The sequence below is a fragment of the Lissotriton vulgaris genome, chromosome 8 (assembly GCF_964263255.1).
Source record: "Lissotriton vulgaris chromosome 8, aLisVul1.2, whole genome shotgun sequence".
NCBI lineage: Eukaryota > Metazoa > Chordata > Amphibia > Caudata > Salamandridae > Lissotriton > Lissotriton vulgaris.
Window position 1 is genome coordinate 169460246 of NC_141696.1, and position 26714 is coordinate 169486959.

The 26714-nt window shown below is 47.0% G+C and overlaps 1 protein-coding gene across 1 annotated transcript in view; it reads right to left on the reverse strand.

Annotated features, from left to right (window-relative positions):
• RSF1 (remodeling and spacing factor 1) overlaps window positions 1-26714 on the reverse strand; it is a 540450-nt gene that overhangs the window by 243447 nt on the left and 270289 nt on the right. The window contains exon 10 of the mRNA XM_086933896.1: window positions 11500-11554. Within this exon, the coding sequence (XP_086790022.1) occupies window positions 11500-11554 (55 nt within the window). The remainder of the gene's footprint in view (window positions 1-11499; window positions 11555-26714) is intronic.

A 26714-nucleotide genomic window follows, 5' to 3' on the forward strand; every position in this document is an offset into this window, starting at 1 on the left:
ATGAAATAGTCTCACCTTCAGTGACCTGTCCCCCTCACTGCTGACATGCATGAAGTTTCCTTGCCTTGAGCAGTTGCCTTGAGTCTTCTTGTGATTCAAAGAGGTCGCCCTTCCACGACTGAATCCCACAGGTCTTTGCTAGTTGTTTTGTGCTTGGCTGCCGCAAAGTCCTATGAGCTTTGGGTAAGCTGCAGCCCAGCTACTTCAGTCAGACTGGCAAATTCCTTTCCGCACGCAAATCAGTCATTGAAAATACCTTTTCAAGCCCAGACCACATTTCCTGGTGTGGTAGGGAAAATAGCAATCCATAGGGGGATTCTACTCCTGAGTCTCTGTTTTCTTAACTACACCAGTGTGCAGTCCTTCTAGAAGCCACGTAAAATACTGAACAGATCACTGGCAGATGAGGGCAGTATTATCATTTTCTGATGGACAGGCAGATCCAATCAAGGGGTCTGCTACTTTTGAAGTCCTGGCTACCCAGCCAATAATAGAAGCATATTTACTACATATCCACTGCTTGACCAATGCATGAGGGGAGAACCTGCTGCCCTCCTCCTCTTTCTTGGTAGCTGTGTCACTGTCCCGAAGGAGGAGGTTAAATAACTCTAGCCGAGGGTGCACCATGTCTATGGGAGGTGACTATGACCAAGGGAAGAGGAATGGAATGGCTGCCCCATTGGGGGGAAATTCTGTGCAAAACACAGACTGGAGATTATGTCCAGTGCCAGCTGCACGCAAAACCACCAATTATTTTGCTGGTGTAATAAAAGCACAAAAACAAGAAAAAGAAATGCAAGGCACCAAAAATGCATGCAAAATAATACTGTTATAAATTATAGTAATTGTATTCACTTAGTAAGGAAGTCACCTTAATATGTATTATATATAGACCTTTTGGAAAACGTAGAAAGAAAATTAGTATTATAGGGAGTTCAAGGAAGAGGAGGTGAAGAATAGAGGAGAAGGTTAGGTTGAAATGGGTTAAAAGGATTAGTAGTTGGGCAGGGTGAGTACGAGAAAAACGAATGTGGGGGGAGGAGAAGGAGATGTGTTGTCCTGCCTGCCATCACCTCCTAGCTACATCGCAGGCGGGCAGTATGCACTAGTCTCCCAGTGCAAGAGGTGCATTAGCAGTGCCGGCAAGCGGTCACACTCCCTAATTAGTTACCTCTCTGTGCCTGGCCCACCAGCGCAGCCTTTTCACGGGCAATCTTCTCTGAGAGACGTTCTCTTCACGGGATCCTGGGAAGAAGAGAATGGCTTCTCTTCTTCCCAGGATCCCTCAGTGAGATTACAAGGAGGGCAATATCTAGCCCAATTAAAGATAGCCAGCGCATCACAGATGTCTAAGAAATCCAACACAATCCAACATGAAGGACATAGTTCTACCCTAAGAAATGTCCTGTTTCTAGTCCATAAAAGGAAGAAATCCTCTCTACTCTTTGCTTTGCAATGCTTCGAGCAGTACGTGATTGTGTTTCCTCATTGCTGACTTTTTTCTTCAAAATTTCTCACAATATTTATGTTTCTGCCTTCCTTATTTTCCTTCCTCCCTTCAGGTTCCTTCTTTTCTCTTCAGCTTCAATTTCCATGAATACTGCCCCAAATTTGGATGCCAACTGGTTTCATCGCCCCTTGCTTGGGCTTCTAGTTGGTCTTGGAGCCATGTTCTTCTGACCAGTTCTGGAGCCTTGCTACCATCTCAGGGGTGTTTTGCCTTCGAGGTTTTCCTCGTTGGGGCTCAATCAGGAAGGCACCACCTGCTAGGCGCTACCTAGTGTCGGTGGCACTGTAACTAGTGGGGGGCACCCTTACCTCTTGCTTTCACAGGCTCTGAACACTTGGAAATCCAAAGCAGCCTGAGAGATGCAGTCAGGCATCAGCACTGGGACAGAGGAGGTATGGGGTGGGGGGTACCTTTATCAGACAGGTAGGTAACCTGGTCTGTGTCTAGTTTTAATGACTGCATGATCCAGTTCATTATGAAGAAGGATTATGTTACTTACCCAGTAAGCATCTGTTCTTGGCATGTAGAGCTGTAGATTGGCATGCTTTGCAAACTCCTGCCATCTAGTGTTGGGCCCGGATGTTTGCAAGTTGTTTTTCTTCAACTAAGTCTTTTCCAGTCACGGGGTAAGGTGACACCTCCATTCGGTGATAGTGCGCATGAGCATCAACTCCATTGTTAGATTGTTTTCCCGCAAAAGGGTGAGAATAGAGTACGAGTGTGTAGCACAGAGATGCCCATGCATATGCAATGTAATTAACAAGAACTACAACAACTACAGGTGCCCGGTGAGATGGGAGGGCGCATGTGAATCTACAGCTCTACATGAGAAGAACAAATGCTTACTGGATAAGTAACATAATCTGTTTGAGGCATGTGTGCTGTAGATACACATGGTTTGCAAAAAGTGTCTTTAGCACTGCTTGCCCTACATTGGCTTGTCGACGTGCTAACACATCCACACAATAGTGTTTGGTAAATGTGTGTGGGGTGGACCATACTTCTGCTTTACAAATGTCATCTATAGGAATGTTACCTAAAAAGGTCATAGATGGTCCTATTTTATGAGTTGAATGTGCTCTAGGAGGTATAGATAAAGTTCTTTTAGCTTTAGCATAGTCATTTTGAATACATTTAACAATCCATCTTGAAATACCAGATTTAGAGATAGGATTGCCTTTGTGAGGTGTAGCAAATGCAACAAACAGTTGCTTTGTCTTACGAAAATCCTTTGTCCTTTCAATATAGTAGAGTAACGTTCTTCGGATATCAAGTGTGTGAAGAGTTCTTTCTGCTACTGAATCAGGTTGAGGGAAGAACACAGGTAGCTCAACTAATTGATTAATATAAAAAGCAGAAACCACTTTTGGAAGGAATTTCGGGTCGATGCGAAGAACTACTCTATCTTTATGAAGCTGAAAGAAGGGTTGTTCTAAAGTTAAAGCTTGTAGCTCAAAAGGTGGACCCATGAGTCTTGTAAGCACAATGTTCAGATTCCAAAATGGTGCAGGAGGTACTCTGGGTGGTATTACCCTTTTAAGGCCCTCCATTAAGGCTTTCATTATTGGAACCTTGAACAAAGATAAATGTTGTCTGCTTTGCAAATAAGCAGCTACTACCGCAAGGTGCTATCAAATAGAGGTGTAGTTTAGACCAGCTCGCTGTAGATGCAATAGGTAACAAATAATATGTTGGATAGCGGCCTCTAGCGGATCAATATAGTTGTTGTTATAATATACAACAAATCTTTTCCATTTTGCTGCATAACATGTTCTGGTGGTAGGCTTTCTTGCTTCTTTAAGGAAAGTCATACAATCTGGCGGCAAAATTAAGTATCCAAACTTGATGACTTCAGGAGCCAAATCGCTAGATTGAGCTCCTTGGGGTTTGGGTGTCTGATTTCTCAATGGTTCGGAGTCAGAAGATTGGAATTGAGATGCAGTTTTTAATGATACTTCCAAGAGAATGGTGAACCACGATTGACGGGCCCATGTGCGAGACACTAAAATCAGTGTGAGAGATGTCTGTCTGCCTGAGTTTCCGAACCAGAAATGGTAGGAGAAGGAGAGGCGGAAAAGCGTAGGCAAATATCCCTGACCAATTCATCCATAGGGAACTGCCTTTGGATACAGGGTGTGGGAACCTGGAGGTGAAGTTTGGGCATTTTGAGGTGTCCACAGTGGCGAACAGATCCATTTGTGGGAATCCCCATTCTTGAAAATATGGAAGGAGAACCTGAGGTTGAAGTTCCCACTCGTGTATTTGTTGCCGCATTCTGCTGAGGAGGTCGGCAATTTGGTTGTTCAATCCTGGAAGGTGCTCTGCCAGAAGATGAATTGTGTGATATATTGCCCAATGCCAAATGGTCTGAGAAAGGCGTAACAGTTGCAGAGGGTGTGTCCCCCCCTGTTTTTGTACATAGTACATAGCTGTTGTATTGTCTGTGCACACTAAGACAGCTTTCCCTATGAGGTGAGACTGAAAAGCTTCCAGTGATAGATACAAAGCTAGAAGGTCTTGATAGTTAATGTGGAGACTGTTGTAATTGTCCCACAGACCCTGAATTGTCAAATTGTAGAGATGGGCACCCCAACCTGTGAGAGATGCTTCTGCTGTTGGTACGAACAGTGGGAAAGGGTCTATGAAGGGCCGCCCTTTTGATAAATGTTGTGTGTTCCACCACTGCTTAGAGCGATGGGTGGGGCTGTCTAACAATACTAAATCTGTTATTGACCCTGTGACTGATTCCACTGACGAGCTAAGTATTCTTTTATGGCCGAATGTGTAATCTTGTATGAGGCACTATTGCAATGCAGTATGCCATCATTTCTAGCAGTTGCATGAAAGCCCTGATTCTTAGGTATTGGTTTGTCTGAAACTGTAGTAACAGAGTTTTTATATTTCCAATTCTGGCTGCATTGGGAGAGGCTAGAACTGTGTAAGTGTTTAGAGTTGCTCCTAGATACAACTGTATTTGTAGAGGCTGAAGATGAGACTTTTGCGTATTGACCAAAAAACCCAGATGGTGGAGTAGGTTTAATGTAGTCCGAGTGTGTCGTAAACATTTTTGGTGTGTGCTGGCTTTGACGAGCCAATCATCGAGGTATGGGAAGACATGAATTGGTTGTCTTCTGAGATGAGCTGCCACTACTGCTAGACATTTTGTGAACCCTCTGGGAGCAGTAGTTACCCAGAATGGGAGTACTTTGCACTGATAGTGTTTTCCTGCTAGCACAATTCTGAGATATTTGCGATGTGCTGGATGAATCGGAATGTGAAAGAATGCGCCTTTAAAGTCCAGTGTTGACATAAAATCGCGTTGCTGTAAAAGTGGAAGCACTTGTTGAAGCATAACCATATGGAAATGTTCCGACAGTATGCACAGGTTTAACATTCTTGGGTCCAAAATTGGTCTTAAGGAGCCGTTCTTTTTGGGGATTACAAAGAATAGAGAGTAAACTCCTAAACCTTGGTGCTCTAATGGAACTAGTTCTATGGCTCCCTTTGCTAAAAGAGCTTGTACCTCTTGTTTGAAGAGCTGTAGGTGCTCTGATGCGAGTTTGTGAGTGCAAGGTGGGATATTGGGAGGATCGCTGGTGAGCTCCAGGCAATAACCATGTTGGATAATGTCTAGTACCCATCTGTCTGAGGTTATCGACTGCCAAATGGGGAAAAGTTGTTATAACTTTACCCTGACAAGTGTTAAATGATCAGGGGGAAATGAAGGCAAGTCACTGCTTATTGAGGGAAGGGGAGTTATGTGTTGGTGTGCTCTTACCCCTACCCTTGAAATCGTTTCCTCTGTACCCTCCTTTACAGAAACATACAGAGGGAGAGGGCTTTGTTTTTGATTTGTAGGAGGAAGCATTAGGGCCTGAGGATATACTTTTGGACCCTCCCCTATAAAACGAGTGGTGAAAGGAACCTTTGTTTGATGAGGACTAAAGCACTCCTATGGACTTCGTCACGTCTGTGTCCTTTTTCATTTTTTCAAGGGCATGATCTACTTGAGGTCCAAATAGATGTGGTTTATTAAAAGGGGTATTTAAAATAGACTGTTGAACCTCAGGGTTAATTCTTGAAATTCTAAGCCCAAGCATGTTGTCGTAGGAGAATGCTGGTGTTAATTCCCCTTGCTGCAGAGTCAGCCGCATCTAAAGCACATCTAATGGAGGAATTAGATACGAGTTTGCCTTCTTGAAGTAACTCCTGCATCTTCTTCTTGTGCTCTTCTGGGAGGTATTGAAGTAGTGCTTCAATCTCACCCCAGTGTGTCCTGTCATATCTAGCTAGTAAGCCCTGCGTGTTGGCAATACGCCAGTGGTGAGGGGCTTGAGCAGCCACTCTTTTACTCAATGCATCAATCAATTAAGACTCTGTCTGGGGGAGGTGCAACTGCAGAGGTCTATGAGTTTGCTCTCTTACGGGTATTAGAGACTACTAGATTGTCTAAAGGCAACTAAAAAATAAAAAATAGGATCAGATGGTTGGGGTTTGTATGTTTTGTCAACCATAGGTGTTAGGATGCGGGCACAAACAGGGTCCTTAAATATTTCATCAGCATGTCTCATTATGCCCTTTAACAAAGGAAGACTCTGACTTGTCCTATGTGTAGACCCTAGCATCTCAAATAAAACGTCTTCTTCTAACCCAATGATAGGCTGCTGCTCTTGAAATCAGCTATTGATAAGCAACATTATCATCTGGAGGTGAATGATGTGCAGGGTATAAATCTGGATCATTATCTATGGGTGGATCAATATTCTAGTAATCCCATGGATCTATCGGTAAATGGCTATTGTCATCTCCATCATCCCCGATATCAGGCTGTGTATGAGGAGACCCCTGAGCTGTTATGCGTAGAGGATCTGAGCCTGGCAATTGTGGTAATGATGAAATGGTGGCGGTGGAAGGGATTGCGGATTAGGATGAATAGGGCTTATAGCCATGTCCTCCTTTTTCTTGAGAGGAATTTTATACCTAGTGTCCTCTGAACTAACTTTCCTTTTGGAAGTTTTTTTTGCCAAAATATGTCCAGTATCTGGATTAATGTAGATTTTCTTCTGCTTCTCTTTCATAAGGCCAAGGATCGGTTCCGGAGGCTTTGGAAGGCCCTCTTTTGATTTCGGCATGAAGGTTTTGGTGCCGGACCGGACTTGTCTATTTTATCCTCCGAAGCTGAAGGTTTTGGTTCTGAACCAGACTTGTCTTTCGGAGCGGAAGGTTCCGAAGACAGCTTTTCTCGACACAATCCCGAGCCAGAAGGTTTGACTGGTTGTTTTGGTGCCGGGCCTGAGGGCGGGGCATCAGAAACATTGTCTCAGTGCCGACAAGGGCCCGAAGGCAGAGGTGGTGCCGAAGCATTATGTTTGCCTGAAGAGAGTTTGTGGGGTAAAGGGGCATTTGTACTCAGGGCACCCTGGCCCAGTGGAACGTTTTCAGATTCCATCTCGATCTCTAGCTAGGAATCAAATCCTGGGAGAGAGAATGCTTCTTCCTCTGCCGATGATTTGACCTCTTCATGTTCGGATTCTTCTCCGAAGATATCCGCTGCATTTATTGGAACGACTGACACGCCTCACAATCCTCTTCCTTGTGCTCTGGTGAGGAATACAAGTGACAGACAGACATTATGTAGGTCAGTGCGAGGGTACTTGGAGTGGCACTGAGGACAAAACTGAAACTGAGTTTGTTCCATTGGCAGAAGGCTGGAATGACGCAGCTAGGCCCGAAGGCCGCCCACCATGTTTTTGACCGACGATGGAGAGTTTTACGATGGATTCAATATGCAGTTTCGAACTGGATCGCATGAATACACGTCTGAACCTGATGTCGGAAAGAAAACAATCTAACAATGGAGTCTATGCCCATGTGCACTATCACCAAAAGGGAGGAGTCATCTTACCTCAAGACTGGAAAAAACTCCTTCGAAGTAAAAACTTGCAAACATCCGGACCCAACACTAGATGGCAGGAGTATGCAAATCATGTGTATCTATAGCACACATGCCTCGAACAGAGTGATCTTTCCCGTCCCATCTTGCCAGAAGCCCCAAAACCCAGATTTGGCATCAAAGGATGGAGTTTAAAAAAATCGCTGCTCTATTAGCCAGACTTTTTTTTTAACCTTGTGTTGCTTCTAATCTATCCTTGACGTAACCAGTCTTGTACTCAAAATTAGTAACTGTTTTGTTCTGCTTGAAGGCAGAATACTGACTTACCAGACAATGCAGTGTTTCTGGAAGACAGAATTCTAGAACTGGCATCGCCCTCTCCCACCCTGTCCAATGCCATTGTAGTAGCGTTGTGCCTGGTATAATGAGTCCACAGGCATTCAAGGGGTTGCTTCTTGGACAGTGTATAGCAGGTTCTGATCCAGAGAACTATCCATCTTAATAGGGTCCTTTTCTGCACCGCTTCCACATTCTTTATTCCAGAGAATCAGACAATAGTCTTTTGTGTGGCCAGTGTAAAAGCTCAACACACTTTTGGAATCAAGCTGATGGAACCTCTCCTCAGAGAGATAAATTGTCCAACAAGGAAAAACATGGAAAAACGTTATGACTATGGGCAAGGCCACTCTGTTTCTCAGCACTAACTTGTCCACAGACAGAGAGTCTGCAATTCACTCATGTGGTGGGCAGAGGAGATGGCAATAAGGAAGACTAGCCTGAGCATAAGCAGTCTAAGTGATCATCTAAGTGATCATCTCTGCCTCATGTTCAAAAGGCGTGCACGTAAGAAATTTTGGCACAAAGTTTAAATCCCTACTGCGACATGACCAATGATTTTGGGCGGAAACATGTGAGTCAGACCTTAAATATCACAACAAGTGATTTAAAGAAAGATGGTAGATAAAGTAAACAAAAAAAGACTGAAAGGCCTAATAGATCAGCTGTTCCCACTGGGCCAACGATTAAAAAAATAACATATCTGAAGGTTTAGTCTGCAGAGGGTTGGTATGAGTAGCAGGGAACAAATGGTGTTCAGTGTAGATGAAGGGGAATGAGCTGCAAGGAAAACAGTGAATACCACACCCAGCAGATCGAACGCATTCAGCTTTCACCCTTCAACATCCATGCATGGAGATGCAGGTTGTGGATATTCGGATTGCAGGAATCCTCCTCTGTTGCTAAGACAAGAAGTCCTCCCCAAGTGGCAGCAGAATCAGAGGGTAAATGCTCAGGCTCAGATGCTCTGGCCTAGACAGGGGCTAATAAGATGACGTGTTCCTCAGAACTTGAGGCAGATGTGGGAACGCATACAGGAGAACTACAGTCAGAATCAATCTCCTAGTGACTATTCTCAAGGAAATTCCAATGCGCAGTACAGCTGACAATGCTTGTTCCGACTGTGGCACACAGATCTAGGCAGGGCATACCCCAGTGGTCGAAGGAGTCCCTTGCCACCTTCAAGTAGAGATGGCACTTCTGACCTGCCAGCTGATGTCTGCTCAACTTGCCTGCTATGGATTCAGAGACCCTGCCAGATGGTTGGCCACCAGACAGATGCTCTGCTAGACTAACCACTTCCGTAGACTTACAGCCTCGTAGCACAGGACCCACCTCCACTCTGTTGTAGTTCCACATGGCGGCCATGTTGCCTGAGCGCACCTGCAGCAGCAGGCCTCCCCTTGATGGATGGCAGGAACGCTTTCAGGGCCACATGGATTGCCAGAAGCTCCAAACGGTTATTGTGGAACTAACTTCCACTGGAGGCACATACTGCAAGTCAAGAGGCACCTTTGATGGTCTAGAGCATAATTAATCTGAGACCGGGTGAGCATCTTGAATTTGTCTTTCTAAAGAAAAAAGTCAATGGACAGAAGTCCAGTACAGGCCTGATGCCTCTGTCTTTCTTTGGTAAAAGTAGGAAATGTGCATAGCGCCCCTCTGACGCCGGCACATGTACATCGACATATGTCGCCAGCATAAGGTTTACTTTTTGCACCAAGAATGCAGAATGGTGTGCTTGCAGTTTCTCTGAGGTTTAGGGAAAAAGGGAGGGAGGAGGTGAAAATGAAAGGCAGGGCTTAGGGCATTTTATTGGTCTGTAACACCCACCTGTCTCTTTCTTGGGTTGGTGGCCCAGGTGGAGAGTCCAGTTCAGTTTCTGGGGGAAGTATCTAGCCCACTGATATATTTTAAGGCCATGGCCAGCACCAGTAGAGAGAATGGGGAGAAGGTTGTCCAACTTGTTATCATAAGTGTCATGGAGAACATTTTGTATAATCTGAACCGTGTAAAAAGTCAGATCCAAACAAAACCTCTGCCCTATGATACCATGGGCACAGAGGCAGAGACCAAGGATTAGAGTCTGGCTGCAAATTGACTGGTTGCGCGATTGGGATCTCATATTACGACATAGGCCTGGACTAATCCAAATGTTTGGGGTCAGTTACTGAAGTTGGGATCACGGACTGGGCCCGCAGAGTCAGCATAGGCACTGGCATGCAAGGGACATGCACTGGAAGGGTCATGCACTCGCATGGCAGGGAATAGCCTGGCACCTGGGGCCAAGTGGAAGCAAGGACCAGCGCCAGAATGGGCAAGGTTTACACAAGGTCATTTGGCACCAAGTGAAGGTCCACCAGATGCGGTCCAACTGAAGCTTGTCGTGGGTCAAAAGGTCTCGAAGATGCACTAAAAGAAGCCAGAGACACCAGAAAGAGCTGCAAAATGGCCTCTTTGAAGCAACATTTTGCTATGGGGCGCCAACCCAGAAAATTTGGAGTGCGCCTGGATTTACTGTAGGACTAGACTGTAGTACGAAGATGCTGGACTGACTCCTTGAACAGGATAGTAAATGGCCCCTGGATCAGTTTTAAAAAAAACTTTTTTACTGAGACCTTCTCTTATGATCTGCAGCTCACGGATTTCCTTCTGGTTCATAGAGGACCACTTACAGCCAATTTCATGTTGTAACAGGGTAACAAGCATCAAAGTCACTTTCTGTGCAGATCCATAACTGTCATCTGCTTCCTCCAGTTACGACAGACCTTGAATCCTGCCCTTTTCAGGGGAGAGTTGTCACTAGCACATTTACTGAAAATGTTTTGAAGTTGTCGGCAAACCAACACGTGGAACTGAAGCTCTAGATCCATTCTGAAGGGGATAGAAAGAAAAGAACTGACGTCAGCGCACAGGGGTGGAACTTATATGCAACTCCACTTCATTGCTTTCTGGGTGGTAAAGAGTCATCGCGGGGGAACCTTGCTGAAAAAAATCTCTGGCTCCAGTCTGGCCCCCTGGGCTATTCTAAAGGTGAGGAGTCTGCGATTAGAAGGGCCTTTTACCATTAGATACTGAGATGTTATAGCAGTCTTGCAGCTAGATGTTTGTTAAAAGGCACACATAACATACACACTTGTGTTCTCTATTGTTAGCTATGAAACAGTTTAAAAGGTGCTGGTATTTGAAAAAATATCCCTTTATGGGCTTATGGTACAAATTATGCAATTTCTTCCTGAACAGAGGTATAGTTGGCTGAATGATCCCTCAATTAGGTTCTTTGACATGATCATGATAGTTGGAATCCTGATCCCAATGATTTATAGGAGTTACAGGATATATAGCTTTTTAGCTGTGTTTCCAGTGGTGAGCTTACAGTATATTAAATATTTAACATAATTTTGGACACCTCCGAAGACAGTGTGAGATCACTATCATTTTAACTTCAATCACTTACAATTCAAGAGCACCAAGGTCCACAGCGGAGAATCTTGAGATACATTCTCAGATACTAATACGTGCCTCTTTGTGTCCTTCTTAACTGCTAATGGCAAAATGGTGGGCAGAGAACAAACCAGGAAACAAATGGGCAGATGAAAATGCAATGAATTTTGAACAGACGCATGTACCAATGAAAACTATTCATTTCAGAAGTAATTTTGGTTTCTAGAAAAATACATGCACAGTCAAAGTCTGATCAGGAACGAGTATACAATATCACTCATTCATGCATTATGGAATGGGGGTTTTGTTATCTTACTTGTGTGGGAATGATGTTCTCCAGACTGATCCCAACATACACAAGGCGCTCTTTTCTGGAAGAAAAAAAGAAGCAATTTAGTAAATAATTTTTAAATATGCCAATCATGTAAACTAGGTATATCAATCCAGGTTAAACATTAAGATACTGGATGTTACTATAAAGGAAGAACCAGAAACAGCCTAATCACCTAGAAGTATATTACAACGTTTTTCCTTTAAAGAATAATAAAACATCTTCACCACATCACTCTGTCAAAAATCTTTACTTTCTGTAAACATGAGGTTGGCAGGTACAAAGATTACATTTCAAACCCAAAGCTTTCTGGGTAGTTTAAAGCAACACTGCTTGAAAACATTTGATAAAATTTGATGAATGTGATTAGAAAAACAATGAAAGTATTTGTAGATAAACAATGTACTTACCTTCAATAATATAATTTTTTTTTAGGAATATGCATATATCACTAAAAATTCCACATGTGAACTTTACCACAGTTGCAAGATTTTAACCAGAAACATTTTGCAGCAGGAGCACAAAATTGGAGCACGTGGCTGGGTAACATCAACAGCTGGTTCTTGAGACTACCACAGGCGTGGTCATTGAACTCATTTAAGGCCAGCACTGGTGATGTCAGTTCCACAAACAAAAATCTATAGAGTCCAAAAGCATATGTGAGGTAAGTAGGTAAGAAACCAGTTAATTACCTGTATTTATGGTTTTGCAGCTTGAAACTCTTCTAGATTCATATGCTGTGCACAATTCTGCAATCTAGTGGTTGGGTCTGGCAGTATCTAAGTTTTCCGAAAACTTTGTTAGCTTGTGGGTGGGAGTCGACATAGGCAGAGCCCCTGTATGACGTCGACCGTAATCCTGCAATGCCCACTACGTTAGATTCTTCATTTGTTACCATTCACAAGCGTCCTGAAATGGGGAGGTGGGGGGTTGCATGCGAGTCTAGAGGTGTTTCAAACTGCAGAACCATAATTACAGGTAAGAAATATTTTTCTTTTTGCAGCTTTTTTTCCCAGCATGATATCTTAAAATGCTTTGCACAGATATGTAGTGTATCACCTGCCTTGCGATGGTGAGTAGAAAATAAAGGGGAGCAAAAATGTATGTACGGCTTGTCACAGTACAACTTTTTTGCATCATTGTAGGTCAATATAGTAATGATTTGTTAAAGTATGTTCTGAGGTCCATGTGGCTACTTACTGCATAGAGACATATTTGCCCCTTGTTCCGTGTTAGTGTGTGCTCTTTGTTTAGTGAGCAAAGGTTTGTTTGCTAGTGTTTAACACAGCTGAATACTCTGCACAATCTATCTAGTAATAGTTTTTTTTAGATATGACTGTTTCTAGAGCCTGAACTGAATACCCCATGAAGAACAATTGTGTTTTTCTGATACTGTGTGCTTGCCTGTAGTACATGATCGCCCTTGTGACATTCAATGTATATAGGGTCCTTTCTGCCACACTTGTAGGCTTTTGGAAGAAAGACAGTACAGTAAAAGTCTGTTTTTATGTGAAACAGTGAGATGAACGTTGGGAAGAATTGTGTGTTTGTCTTAACACTTATCCTTTTGTATGGATGTGTTTTTCCTTCACCATAGGCTCTTACATTTCATTCAGTCTTCTTGGTGATGTGAAAGCTACAAAGAATAGTGTTTTTAATGTGAGATATCAGAGTGTGGCATTATGCGTTGGTTCAAATGGTGCTTTCATTAACCCAGCTAGCACTAGGTTAGGATTCCACTACAGGGGAGGTACCTCTCTGACAGGAAAAACTTGTTTTCCCTTTCAAGAATCTTTTGATTGGTTGGATTTGAAAATAATGCTTTGTGTGTAGCCCTTTAAGACAAGTCGCAATAACTTGACAAATGTACCCGCACAGAAGCAGATAAGAGTGTACATTCTGTTAGATTCGTTAGGTACAGGAGGAATACCGTGTGCTTGTGCAGTATGTGTAGAATTTTCTTGGTTTGGCACCACTTTATGTAAATCGTCCATTTGAAAGCATAGCATTTTCTAGTGACTTTTAACAAATGACGGAAGGCGCACTCATTAGGATATCTCAGACGATGCTTTTAGTCCAAATAGTTATCTTCTTTATTGTGGTAATTATACCAGATAAAACAAACAGTCAACGCATTTCGTTCCTATGGCGGAACTTCGTCAGGGCATGACCTCTGCTCTATGAGTTTAATCAGAGAGACTGTAGGTGTATCAAGAATCACGGGGGGGGAGGAGCTTCGCTGCCAACCAAGATGGCCGCGTGAGCTCGGAGCTCCGAAGACCTCCCGATCTCCCGCAATAATCCTGCTGTCTATCCTGTCCCACGATGGTGGGTATCGGTTGCTGAGCCGGGCCCGATGCGGCACCCGCAATCGGATTGAAAATCGGACACTCCTGACTCGAGTTGTGTCAATGTTCCCGGAGGCGCCTCAGCGTAGTTGATGCCAGGGTGGCTTGTAGCGGTGTCCCCACGGAGCTCCTCCCGGCCAGCGGCCCTCACGCCCGAGGGACGTTCCTGAGTGCCGATCGCCTTGCTGGCGGCTTTCGACCCTGAACACTGCACTTTGCCTTGTGTGCATCGGGAGAACTCAGCTGGACTTCTTCGCCCCTGGTGTCCCATCCCCCCCTGTCCCGTTGCTGCCAACATGGCGGGCAAGGGCGGCTCGGATGTGGGCAAGACGCAACGGCTCAATCGGAGGCCGACCCAATCCCAGTCTACTATTCCCGAGCGCTTTTCCCAGTCTAAGGGATCGCCGGTGCAGGCGGTACATTCAAAAGACCCGAGACGGGATGAATCACCGGACGACTCCGACATAACGCTCAGGGACGTCATGGGAGCGATATCGGGGGTGAAGACGGAGATGCACTCGCTTCGTGAGGAGCTGTCCAGCAAGGTCGATTCCCTGAAAATCGACCTGAACCTTATCAGGACGGACCTTGGGAAGACAAACGACCGGGTGAAATCTTTGGACCTCAAAACTTCCAGCCTGGTCACGGATGTCTCGGACATACAGACGGAGGTGCGCGCTTTGAAACAGGCTAATGGCGTACTGGCGCGACGGCTGGACGAGTTCGAAGGCCGCGCGCGTCGCCAGAATGTCCGTATCACCGGAGTGCCGGAGAAAGCCGAGGAGGACTCTGCTGAACTTTTTGTGGAAGATTTGGTGGTCAAGAACTTACAACCGGGAGGCCTGAGTAAGTTCTTCTCGGTGGAGAGGGCCCACAGGATTCCCGGTGGGCCGCCCAAGTCGGGTGCGACCCCGCGCCCCATCATCGCGCGGCTGTTTAACTATAGAGACAGGGATGCTATCCTACAGGCATCGAGGACGATGGGCCCGCTCCACTTCCAGAACTCAGAAGTGAACTTTTTCCCGGACTTCACTCAGGCTGTTCAGAAGCAGCGGCAGAGCTTCGCAGGAGTGAAACGGAGACTCAGGGATATGGGCCTGCGGTACTCTATGCTGTACCCTGCTAAGCTTCGTGTTGAGCGCGACCACCGGACTTTCTTTTTTGAATTCCCTGAGGATGCGGGACACTGGCTCGACACCCTGCCTCAGGAACGACCTGAAGCTACCGACCAGACGGAGGACGCCACCGGAGGTGCTGCTGCACAGGAGTGACTTTCTACTCATTTGTCCCCCGAGACACGGGACGCCGTGAGGTGCTTCGACTTTCGACAATTGTTGTACATATTGACTCATTCTGCTATTGATATGGGGGGTGACGGGAGGGGATGGGATGCCTCCTTTCTCCTTCGTGGGCTTTCTGTAGGTTAGTTTTGGGGGCGACAGGCACACTGCTAGTTGGGGTGGATCTTAATTTGATGCAGGGGTGCAGGGTGGGGGGTAGTTGGGATGTGTGGTCTTGTTTTTTCTCCATTTTCCTTTCTTGGCTGAGGTATTCCTACTGTGTAGTATTGTTGCACTGGGTACTGAAATGGGGGGTTGGGGGAGGGTCGCGAATGGTCCTTGACGATGGGGGGTAAACTGCTTCATTTGCTTAGCTGGAATGTTAACGGGTTGGGGGATCGTATCAAGAGAGGTGTAGTGTTGCAAATGCTTAAACGGTGTTCTCCTGATGTAGTACTATTGCAAGAGACCCACTTGGTGGGCCACGCATGTAAGGCCCTGGACAGACGGGGTTACAAAATGGTGGCTCACGCAGGTTTCTCCTCGGGCTCCAGGGGGGTGGGCATCATGGTGCGTGCGTCCCTCCCGTTGGAGGTGGAGTCTGTGCTGACTGATGATAGAGGCAGATATGTGGCTTTGGTGGGTAGGTGGGAGGGCCGCACGCTGGTTTTGGTTTCGGTTTACGTCCCCCCGGGGTTGCAGGAGACTACGTTCAGGGATTTGGGAGGCGCCATCTTGGGACTCCCCGAAGGCCTGGTGCTGGTGGGTGGGGACTTCAATTGTGTTGTCTCAGGGGAACTGGACCGCTTTCCTCCCAGGGATCTTCGCCCTTCCCAATCCTGGATGTCTGATTTTGTATGTTCCATGGGGATGGTTGACTGTTGGCGTCTGCTCCACCCTACACAGCGACAGTACTCCTTTCTCTCGGGCGCACATGGTAGCTTCTCCAGGTTGGACTACGTCCTGGCGCCGGCGGCCCAGGCGCAGTCCGTCTCCTCCGCACGCCTCCTGGCCCGAGGTATTTCAGATCACTCTCCGGTCTGGATCTCTTTCGACTTCCAGATTCCGGCATCCTCGCGGGTCGCCCCTATTAACCCGTGGTACTTTCGCGATCCGAAAACCCGTTCTCTCCTGGTCAAGGCTATGGATCGATATTTCGTGGAGAACACTGGATCTGTGACTTCGGCCGTCTCCTTGTGGGAGGCCTTTAAAACCGTGCTTCGTGGTGAGGCTTTCTCACTGATTGCAGAAGCGCGCCGCCGCCGCGATGAAAACGTGATAAGGTTGGAATCTGAGCTCGCGGACCTTAGTGCCCAGCTGGAGCTTGGCTCGTCGCCTGAATTGGTCCATGCCCTCTCTCTTAAGCAGTCTGAACTTCGGGCCACCGCTACTGATGCAGCAAAGGCCTTGAGCAGGGAACAGCAGGGACGGATTTATGATGCCGGCGATAAGGCTGGTAAGCTCGTGGCCTGGCTCGATAAGCGGGCATTGGCGTCCCGGGTAGTCCCGGAATTAGTGGGTGCGGACGGCGTAACCTTGACGGACCCGGCGGCTATAGCTGAGTCCTTCGCTGACTATTTTGAGCAGGTGTATACCTCCGCAACCTCTCTCCCGATTTCCGCGTCAGTCGCCTACCTGGACGATATTGACCTTCCTTGCTTATCTGACCCTGAACGGGAGGATATGGACCGAGACCTGTCGGACGATGAGATCGCCCTGGCGATTCGCTCGCTGCGATCGGGTAAAGCACCGGGCCCGAATGGAATCCCGGTGGAACTGTATAAGCTCAGGGCTGACGCGCTGGCTGCACCGTTGCGTAAGATGTTTCTTGAGGCCCGTGTGCAGGGGGAACTTCCACCCGACCAGAGGCTAGCCACCATAGTGGTAATCCACAAAGAAGGGAAGCCGCGGGACCTGCCCCGATCGTACAGACCCATTTCATTGTTGAACGCTGAACCCAAGATCTTGGCTAAAGTGTTGGCCAACCGGCTGGTGGGCGTGATCTCGGACTTGGTGCACCCTGACCAGTCCGGGTTCATCCCGCACCGGAACACGGCGCTTAACCTGAGGAGGCTCCACGCAGCTTTGGCACGTGCCCACTTGCTTCGCGATCCGGCGGTGGTGGCTTCCCTCGACGCTACTATGGCCTTTGACTCCCTCGAATGGGATTACTTGTGGGCAGTCCTAGCTAAGCTGGGCTTCGGGCCTTCATACATTGGATGGGTCCGATTGCTGTACTCTACTCCGCTGGCCAACGTGGCCGTCAACGGCAGACTTTCGGCATCTTTTGCGCTACACAGAGGTACCAGACAGGGCTGCCCGCTCTCTCCACTTCTGTTTGCGCTGGCACTGGAACCCCTGGCGGCTAAGATTAGAATGCACCCAGATGTTTCCGGGATTGCGTGGTCGCCTGGCTTTGAGGATCGAGTGTCGCTGTACGCGGACGACATCCTCCTTTACCTTACTTCTCCTTGTCGATCGCTTATTGTGGTCTTTGACCTGCTGGGAGTCTTCGGGTCGTTTTCGGGGTTGGTCATCAACTGGTCCAAATCCTACCTATACACGATATGTGGGGACACCCCGCGCCTCCCCCGTGGGTGCTCAATCCAGGTGGCCGAGCAGGGCTTCCGGTACTTGGGCATCTACGTGTCGCTTGACCCCCGGGCCCGATACGCGCGCAACCTCCTGCCACCGCTGGAGCGCCTACGGAGAGATGTTGCATTGTGGAAGAAACTGCCCATCTCTTTGATGGGCAGGGCAGCCCTGTTTAAGATGATGGCGCTACCCCGCTTCCTGTACGCCCTGCAGAATTCGCAGGACCCGATCCCTGCTAAGTACTTCGGCGAGATTGAATCCTTGCAACGGGCACTGCTGTGGGACGGTCGGCCGAGAATATCGTTGTCCAAATTGACCATCCCTAGCTACGACGGTGGCATTGCGCTGCCGGATATGCGGAGGTACTATTGGGCATCCCAGCTCGCGGCGGTCAACCACGGCTTCTATGGTCCAGCGGTTAGTCCGGGCTATGCTATGGACCGATGGTTAGTGGGCGATGGCAACTACTATAGGGCTCTTTACTCCAAATCACTGGATCGTCGGTTGACGGGCCCCGCCAATAACATGGTGCACGTGTGGCGTACGGTGACAGACACTCTCGGTTGGAAGGATAGGGTCACACTAGCCACTCCCCTGTACGATTCCGACGTGCTGGGGAAGCTGTGGAAGACCAAAGGCTTTGATCGGTGGGACACCATCGGTATATCTAAAGTTGGTGACATGGTAGTGCGGGGCGGCATTAAAACATTTGCTTCGCTGCAACAGGAGTACCAGCTGGCGCCGACGGAATTTTTCCGGCACGCCCAGCTAAGCCATGCCCTCTCCCCTCACGTCGCAAACGGCGAAGCCATCCCCGAGTCTTCGCCCCTGGAGGATCGGGTGCTGGACGGCCACATGCCAGACGGCGCCATTTCCCTGACTTATAAGAAGCTGATCAACGTGAGGGTGGATTTGCTTGAGCGATTGCGGACGCACTGGGTGAATGATGGTATAGAGATGGATGATGAGGAATGGCAGTCGGCGGCTTCGTCCCCCAGGGAGGTGGCAATATCGGCGCGGTTCCGCCTGGTCCAGCTGAAAATTCTCCACAGGGTGTATGTTACCGGCCCCAGGCTCATCCACATGGGGCTTTCTACGGATGGCCTGTGTCGGCGGGGTTGCGGTTCACTCGCCACCTTCCTACACATTATCTGGGAGTGTCCCGGTGTGGCCCGGTACTGGATGCGTGTGCATGAGGTGATGGAGGAGGTGACGGGCGTGGCCCTGCCAGCTGAGGCGCGACGTTGCCTCCTCAACGTGTGGTGCCCGAATGACTACAGTGTGGCCCAAACCCGGTGGGTGACTTTGGGGAATATGGTGGCCAAGAGGGACATTGCCCAGAAGTGGGGCGCGCCTGCTCCCCCGTCCCTCAGTCGTTGGATGGAAAGTATGGACTGGTGTATGGTGAGAGAGAAGACGGTGTATGTTACCAGGGGCAAGCCGAAAATGTGGAGGGCCGTGTGGGGAGCCTGGAACTCTTATCGGGGTGACTTGTGTGACCCCCCGCTTGAGCCTGAGGTGGACGCCTCACCCTCCCCTTAGAGAACTACCCTTCCCGTGCTTCTGGCTGTGACATCCTGTACTGTTTACCCCCCCCCCAGCTCATCGTGTTACATCTTGTGCTGATCTGGATGTGTGGCCCCTGACCCCCCCCCCCCAAGGTGCCCTTACGTTAGGTCTGTGCAGTCCTCGGCCATATCTCTCTTTCTTTCTCTGTTCCTTCCTATTGGTGCTTCGGCACCTAGTTCTTTAGTGGCCTCTTAGGGCCCTACTCCTCAAAGTTTATTTAGTAGTTCTCTATTATAAAATTAAACCTGATTAATCCTATGTGCTGTTTTGTACATGACTTATATGCCACTTCAATGCTGCCTGGCCTCCGGGATGTATGGCTGAATAGCGGTGTACTTTGTTGGTCAATAAAGGTTTTTCAAAAAAAAAAAAAAAAAAAAAAAAAAAGAATCACGGGGGCGAGTCATCAAGTATGAGCCATGCAGATGTACTTGCCCCAGATTCGATTCAATTACGCGAGGAGTAAATAAATAGAAAGAAGGTGTGTTTTTTCTTCTTGCCCCTTAGAACCTGGTCGGTCTTCAACGATAAGAAGGGGCCCAGAGGACGCTTAGTTCACCTCTTAAGTGGCGGTATGGGCTCAGTCAACAAAGCACAGGATCCCGGCATGCTAACAGGGAAAGACGAGTCTTGTTTGTTTTATCTGGTATAATTACCACAATAAAGAAGATAACTATTTGGACTAAAAGCATCGTCTCCGAGATATCCTAATGAGTGCGCCTTCCGTCATTTGTTAAAAGTATTTTGATCGGGAATTGTGCCGTGGGACGTCAGGCACTGGAAGTGTGCAGCACCGCAATAATATTGATTACACTACTGTCTTGGTTGTGCTAAACCTTGGTCAGGTTGTCCTGTTCTTTTTTCCATTTTCTAGTGACTGCTGTCTGTGCTTCCCTGATGATACATAATTTAGCCTTCACCAATTTAGGAGTTCAACTTCGGCTATTTCAGGAACCATGTTGTTAGGGATTTGGGTGGAATATTTTTCCTTGATGCATGGTTAGAGTGTGCCGGTGCAGGGAAATGTTGACATACAGTGTTTCAACAATTGGAGTAGGTGTGGGAAGAAAGGCTGCCAAGGCCACCTTTGAGCAATGAGAATGATTGTCATGTTGGGGATTAAACACATTTCTAAAATAGTTGGGATCAGCAGTACATGGGAAAATTGTATGCAAATATCCTGTACCAACTCATTGCAGGGCATTCCCTAGTGACTGTGGATGAGAGTACCTCCATGCGAAGTACGGGTACTTTGTGTTTTCTGGTGGTGAAAAGGGTGTACATCTGGTTTTCCCCATAGCTGGAATAGTGTGTCTATTATATATACTTTTACCGGCCAGTCGTGCGTGAACTTATTTGTATGCTTGTACATTTTCCATTTCTGGGACATTATTTGCTACTAATGAAATGTCCTTTGAAATGGCCCATTTTCAAATGTTTTGGGCTAATTGTGACAGTGGGTATAATACCTTCTGGACCAGCTTGTTGATGTAAAACACTGCTGTTGTGCTGTCCGTTAGTGTAAGAAGCTGGCTCCCTATAGAGTGCACCAAAATAAGGTACACTTACTGGTTTACTGGCGACCCTTACTGGTTTAAAGGGTTTAAAATAATAAACCAAAATGCTCTCTTTTGACCTAGTATGGGTGAGCAGTTTAGGCTTATCAGAGGATAGTGTTAAGCATTTATTGTACACAAAGAGACAGTAAGCGAGATACACAGTCAATAAAAAATTCAACACAAATTTATAAAAATAACACATTTTTATATGAATTTAGACACCAAGATCATTGTAATTGGGTAAGTACTTTTTGAGATAGTGATTTTTCAAGAAATGGCGGTAATGTTATCCTATGGAGAAAAACGAAATGGTTACTTAACAGTAGGAGTAGTTTTGCAGCGTGAAGAATTTTCTGGATTCACATGCTGTGCATTATTCCACCATCTAGTGGTTGGGTCCAGAATTGCCTGTTTTTTTTTCTCTTGTTTTGGTCGCTGTCGACCATCATTTGGTGTCAGGTACGTCCCCTGTGTGACGTCAGACGGTATCCTGGATGTCGACGTACATGGTAGCCATCTTCGGATTCTTTTTTCCGGTTTTTCTTCTTGTGTGTAATCCTTGAGATGGTAATAAAAAAAACTGATGAAATCCTGAGCTTACAACCCACCTGTTTGTTTTCCTTAAAGGAGAGGTCAGGTGGGTCGCATGTGAATCCAGAAAATTTTTCAAGCTACAAAACAACTCCTTCTGGTAAGTAACCATTTTGTTTTGCAGCGTGAATCCTTTTCTGGGTTCACATGCTGTGCATTAGATTATGTAGCGGTTTCTCCCGTGCTTGGGAGGCTATGGTGAAAGGAAGGCCTTGCAAACAGGTGTTGAAGCACCTTTTGTCCAATTTGAGCTTCCTTATTTATTTGTATATCCACACAATAATGTTTTGTAAAGGTGTGTGGTGACGCCAATGTGGCTGCTGCACAAATGGAGTCAATGGGTACATTGGCTTTAAAGGTTAGCGTTGCTCCTTTCTTTCTAGTGGAGTGAGCAGTTAGTTGAATTGTTAGTTCTTTTTTGGCATTGGCATAACATAATTGGATGGTTTGTAATATCCATCTTGCAACAATTGCCTTTGTGACATGTGATCCTGTGTTGGTATGTGCATATGCAACGAACAATTGTTTTGTTTTTCTTATTTTCTCGTTTTTTTGCAAATAATACAATAATGCGATCCTTACATCCAGGGTATGGAGGCTTCTTTCGCCTTTAGTTTTTGGGTTTTTGAAGAAAAACGGTAGGAGAATGTTCTGATTTAAGTGATACTTCAATACCACCTTTGGCACGAAATATGGGTTAGTTTTTAATAAAAATATTGTCCCCCAGTTTTCTGCTTTTCCGGACATGAACACTATATTCACCATGATTCCTCCCACTGTGCCGTATTTCACAGTTATAGATCCTAAAAGGAAAATTCAACTTACCAGTATGCATCTGTTCTTGGCATGTAGAGCTGCAGAGTTACACACTGTGCATAGATCGCCACTTAGCGTTGGGCAAGGATGTTTGCAGTTGTTTTTGTCCTGAAAAGTCTTTGGAAGTCACTTGATAGGTGACTACTCCCTTGGACTACAGTGCGCATGGGCATCGGCTCCATCCTCTGATAGTTTTTCATCAGCAGGGAAATGATGGAGTTTTGTAAGGAACAGGAAGGATGCTCATGTAAGCTTTATCTAATTAAGATAATACTGGAACAGATAAAGGTAGCCGGGGAGGCGGGTGGGCGTGTGCAACTCTGCATCTCTACATGCCAAGAACAGATGCATACTGGTAAGTAGCATTTTCGAGTCGAGGCATATGAGCTGCAGATTACACTGTGCATAGATTGTATAGCAGTACCCACTGTTAGCGGCGACCACCCGTATCTGTTGCAGTAGTTTGAAACAGTGTTTTGAGTACAGCCTGGCTCACAGTAGCTTGTTGATTAGTTTACACATCTACACAATAGTGTTTTGTGAATGTGTGCGGTGTAGACCATGTACCTGCTTTGCAGATGCCATCTAAGGGAATGTTCCCTAGAAATGCCAGTGAAGCCCCTATCTTTCTTTTAGAATGGGCTTTAGGAGGGACAGATAACGTATGTTTAGCTTTGTGGTAGCAAATCTGTATGCACTTGACAATCCACCTAGCTATATCAGACTTTGATATGGGGTTGCCTTTGTGTGGTGGTGAGAAAGACACAAAAAATTGTTTATTTTTGCAAAAGGGTTGTGTTCTTTCAACGTAGTAAAGCAATGCTCTTTTGACATCTAAGGTAAGAAGAGCTCTTTCTGCGACTGTTTGTGCCTGCGAGAAGAATACAGGCAGCTCTACAGATTGATTGAGATGGAAGGTCGAAATGACTTTTGGAAGGAATTTTGGATTGGTTCGGAGAACAACCTTATTATGCTGCATTGGCAGAAAAAGTTCTTGAATGGTGAATGCCTGTAACTCACTAACTCTTCTTAGAGAAGTAATAGCTACTAGGAAAGCAACTTTCCAAGTTTAGAATTGCAGTTCACAGTTATGTAAAGGTTCAAAGGGTGGCCCCACTACCTGTGTGAGAGCAATGTTTAAATTCCACACAGGTAAAGATGGTGCTCTGGGAGGAATTCTTTTTTTCTTAAATTATTTGTATTTTATAATAACAAAGCAAATGGGACAGATCTGCACAGGATTAGTACAACAGATAAATGAATACTTTAGCGGGCCTTTCGCAATTACATTCAAGTTTGAATCCTAAATATTGGACATGACATTCTAAACATATCACTACTTCAACTGTACATCCGAACAAGTACTATTAGTCTGGTTCTTCACCTTCCCCAGTGGTGCTCGGTGGTTTGCAGATGTTACCCCTAAACGTGTTCCACGCACCACATACCCTACGCCATTTTCTTGTGCAGCCACGGTGGATGTAGACAGCCCTCTCCGCTACCATCGCCCCATCCATGTCTTTACACCAATTACGCAGTGTCAGTGGTACTGCAGAACCCCACAGCCTGGCGGTGTTGCGCTTTGCCATCAACATGCCCAACATCACCCAGTCCTGCTGCCGGTGGTTCAGGTCATTAGGTTCCCACACATTTAGCAAGCAGCGACGAGGCTCCGGCAGCAGGGAGATGTCTATTGTTTGGGAAATCGTGCGCATCACTGCCGTCCAGTAGGTTGATATGAACCTGCATTCCCAGATGGTGTGGAAAAATGTCCCCTCCTCCCCGCAGCCACGTAGGCAGAATTTATGCATGGCTCTCCCTATCTTGTGCAGGAGTGGTCTGGTGTAGTACGTACGGTGCAGTATTTTGAGTTGGACCAGTTTTTATCTTGAGGGGATCGCAGCTTCACGGGGCGAGGCGAGAGCCTCCTGCCATTCAGAATCGTCAAAGGGGCCCACCTCCTCAGACCAGCTTTGTTTCAGTGTGGCTGTCATGCCCGGGAGGTTATTGACGAGCTTCCTATATGTGAGGGAAGTGGCCCTGTCCTGCATGTGTTCGGTCAGAAGCCTATCTTCGAGAGGAGAAGATTCCTCCAGGATGGTGCCCGTCGGTAGAACCGACTGTAGCACATGCTTAACTTGCAAGTATCTAAACATCTCCGTCTGACATCTCACATTGTGTTTGTAGGTAGGCGAAGTCTACCACCTTATCCTTCTTCCATAAATCCCCTACCACCGAAATACCAATGTTGTCCCAGGCCTGGAATCGACCAGCCTCGCCCTCGCCACAGTACCACGCATTCGCAGAGCCACCACCGGAGGAAGATCCTTCTCCTACCTGGCGGCCAAGACATGGAACTCCCTCCCCATCCACCTACGGCTGACCCACGACCTTCTCTCCTTCAGGAGGCAACTCAAGACCTGGCTTTTCGAGCTGTAACGGACCACTCCCTCCCAGCGCCTTGAGACCCTCCCGGGTGATTAGCGCGCTATACAAATTGATTGATTGATTACTATTTTGGAGGAAGCCCAACTTGCTTGAGTCCCACAGCGGTGTCATTTGGGTGATAGTTCCCAAGCATTTGAGACGCCTATTGGCCCGGTACCATAACTGTACAGAGTGTTGCGTCGGGCCTATCAAGTCTGAAGGTGGACGGGGGCTGTAAGGATTACCCAGCAGTCCCCTACCTTCCAAAGCGCGTCTATCAGCAAGATATGCAGGCTCAGTTTGTGAGGCGTGCAGCCAGAAATTAATCTGCTTTAGGTGTGCCGCCCAATAGTATAGTTCTATATTTGGAAGTGCAATCCCCCCCATCGTACCAGCTTCTAGTTAATTTATCTTGCGCGATTAGGGGCGGCTTCCCTCCCCACAGTAGATGGGATACTGTTGCAGCAATAGTTTTGAAGTATCGTGCAGGGACCAATGACGGGGTATTTTCAAGCACGTAAAGGAAGCGGGGGAGTGCCATCATTTTATACAGCGCTGCCTTGCCTAAAAGTGTGAGAGGGAGAGTCTGCCACACCTTCACGTCATGCTTGAACCGCTCCAGAAGGGGGCTGAGATTTAGGCTATAGAATTCGTCAGGGTCTGGCGTTATAAAGATACCCATGTATTTAAATGCTGCTGTGGTAGCCCTTAGGGGACAGGTCAGTGGCAGGACAGGCGGCGGACCAGCAAGGATAAACAGGATTGACTTAGTCCAATTAATCATATAACCTGATACTCTACCGAACTTCTCGCACACATTTAGTAATTCGCGAATAGATTTTCTGGGGGAGGTGAGATACAGGAGGATATCATCTGCGTATAGGGATATACGATCCTCCCATACGTCAGTCAATCGGAGCCCCTTGATAAAGGGTTCCCATCTGATCCAGATCACAAGTGGTTCCAGGATCAGTGCGAATAGCAACGGAGACAGTGGGCATCCCTGTCTCGTGCCTCGGCCAAGTGGGAGGTCACGTGAGATGTGTCCATTTGCGACAACATGCGCTAGTTAGTTAGTGTACAGCAAACGAACCCAGGCGCAAAATTTGGGACCAAATCCCATATGTTGGAGCACTGCAAATAAATAAGGCCATTCGACTGTATCGAACGCCATAGTGGCGTCAAGCGAAAGGATGACAGCAGGGTCTTTAAGATAGGGGGCTCGTGCCAAGACTGCATGAAGCCGACGGAGGTTGAGGGCCGTGCTCCGATGTGGCATGAAGCCACATTGGTCCGGATGAACTAACGTCGCGAGGTGAGGAGTAAGTCGTAACACCAGAAATTTGGCGAGGATCTTAGGCTCCGCGTTGATGAGGGAGATTGGGCAGTAGGAGGCACAGTCTGTCTTTGGCTTACCAGGCTTGTGGATCGCGACAATTGTGGCTAGTCGCTGATCTCATGGCAGCTCCCCTATTCCAAGACTGTCGGATAGCATGCTTGGGAAGAAGGGGGCTGTCGATTGTATCAGTCTTTTGTGAATTTCAACTGGGAGCCCATTTGGCCCCAGCGCCTTGCCGGACACTAATGCATAGGTAGCTGTCTGCACCTCGTCGGTCGTAATGTCAGCCTCCAACAGAAGCGCTGCCTCTGGGGAGAGTTTAGGTATTGATAGATCCTTAATATATTCACATGCCTCTTTGGTCGTATAGGCTGCCCGGGGAGCATAGATTCGTTCATAGTGGTCGGCTAGGAGATTGATTATACCATCAGGATCGGAGATCGGGGAGCCTGCTGGAGGCGTTAGTTGTGCAATTACTTTATGCGCTCTTTCTTTCCTATCCAGCCAGGCTAACATTTTCCCTGCCTTATCTCCCAGCTCGTATACCCTGTGCCTAGAGGCTTGTATCTTGCTTTGCGCCATTTCTCTCTGGTGAGCTAAGACTTCTGCTTGTTTTAAGCGAACCGTCCAGGCGGTTCCCGGAGAAGGGTGGGTCTCCTGCTCTTCAATGACTAAG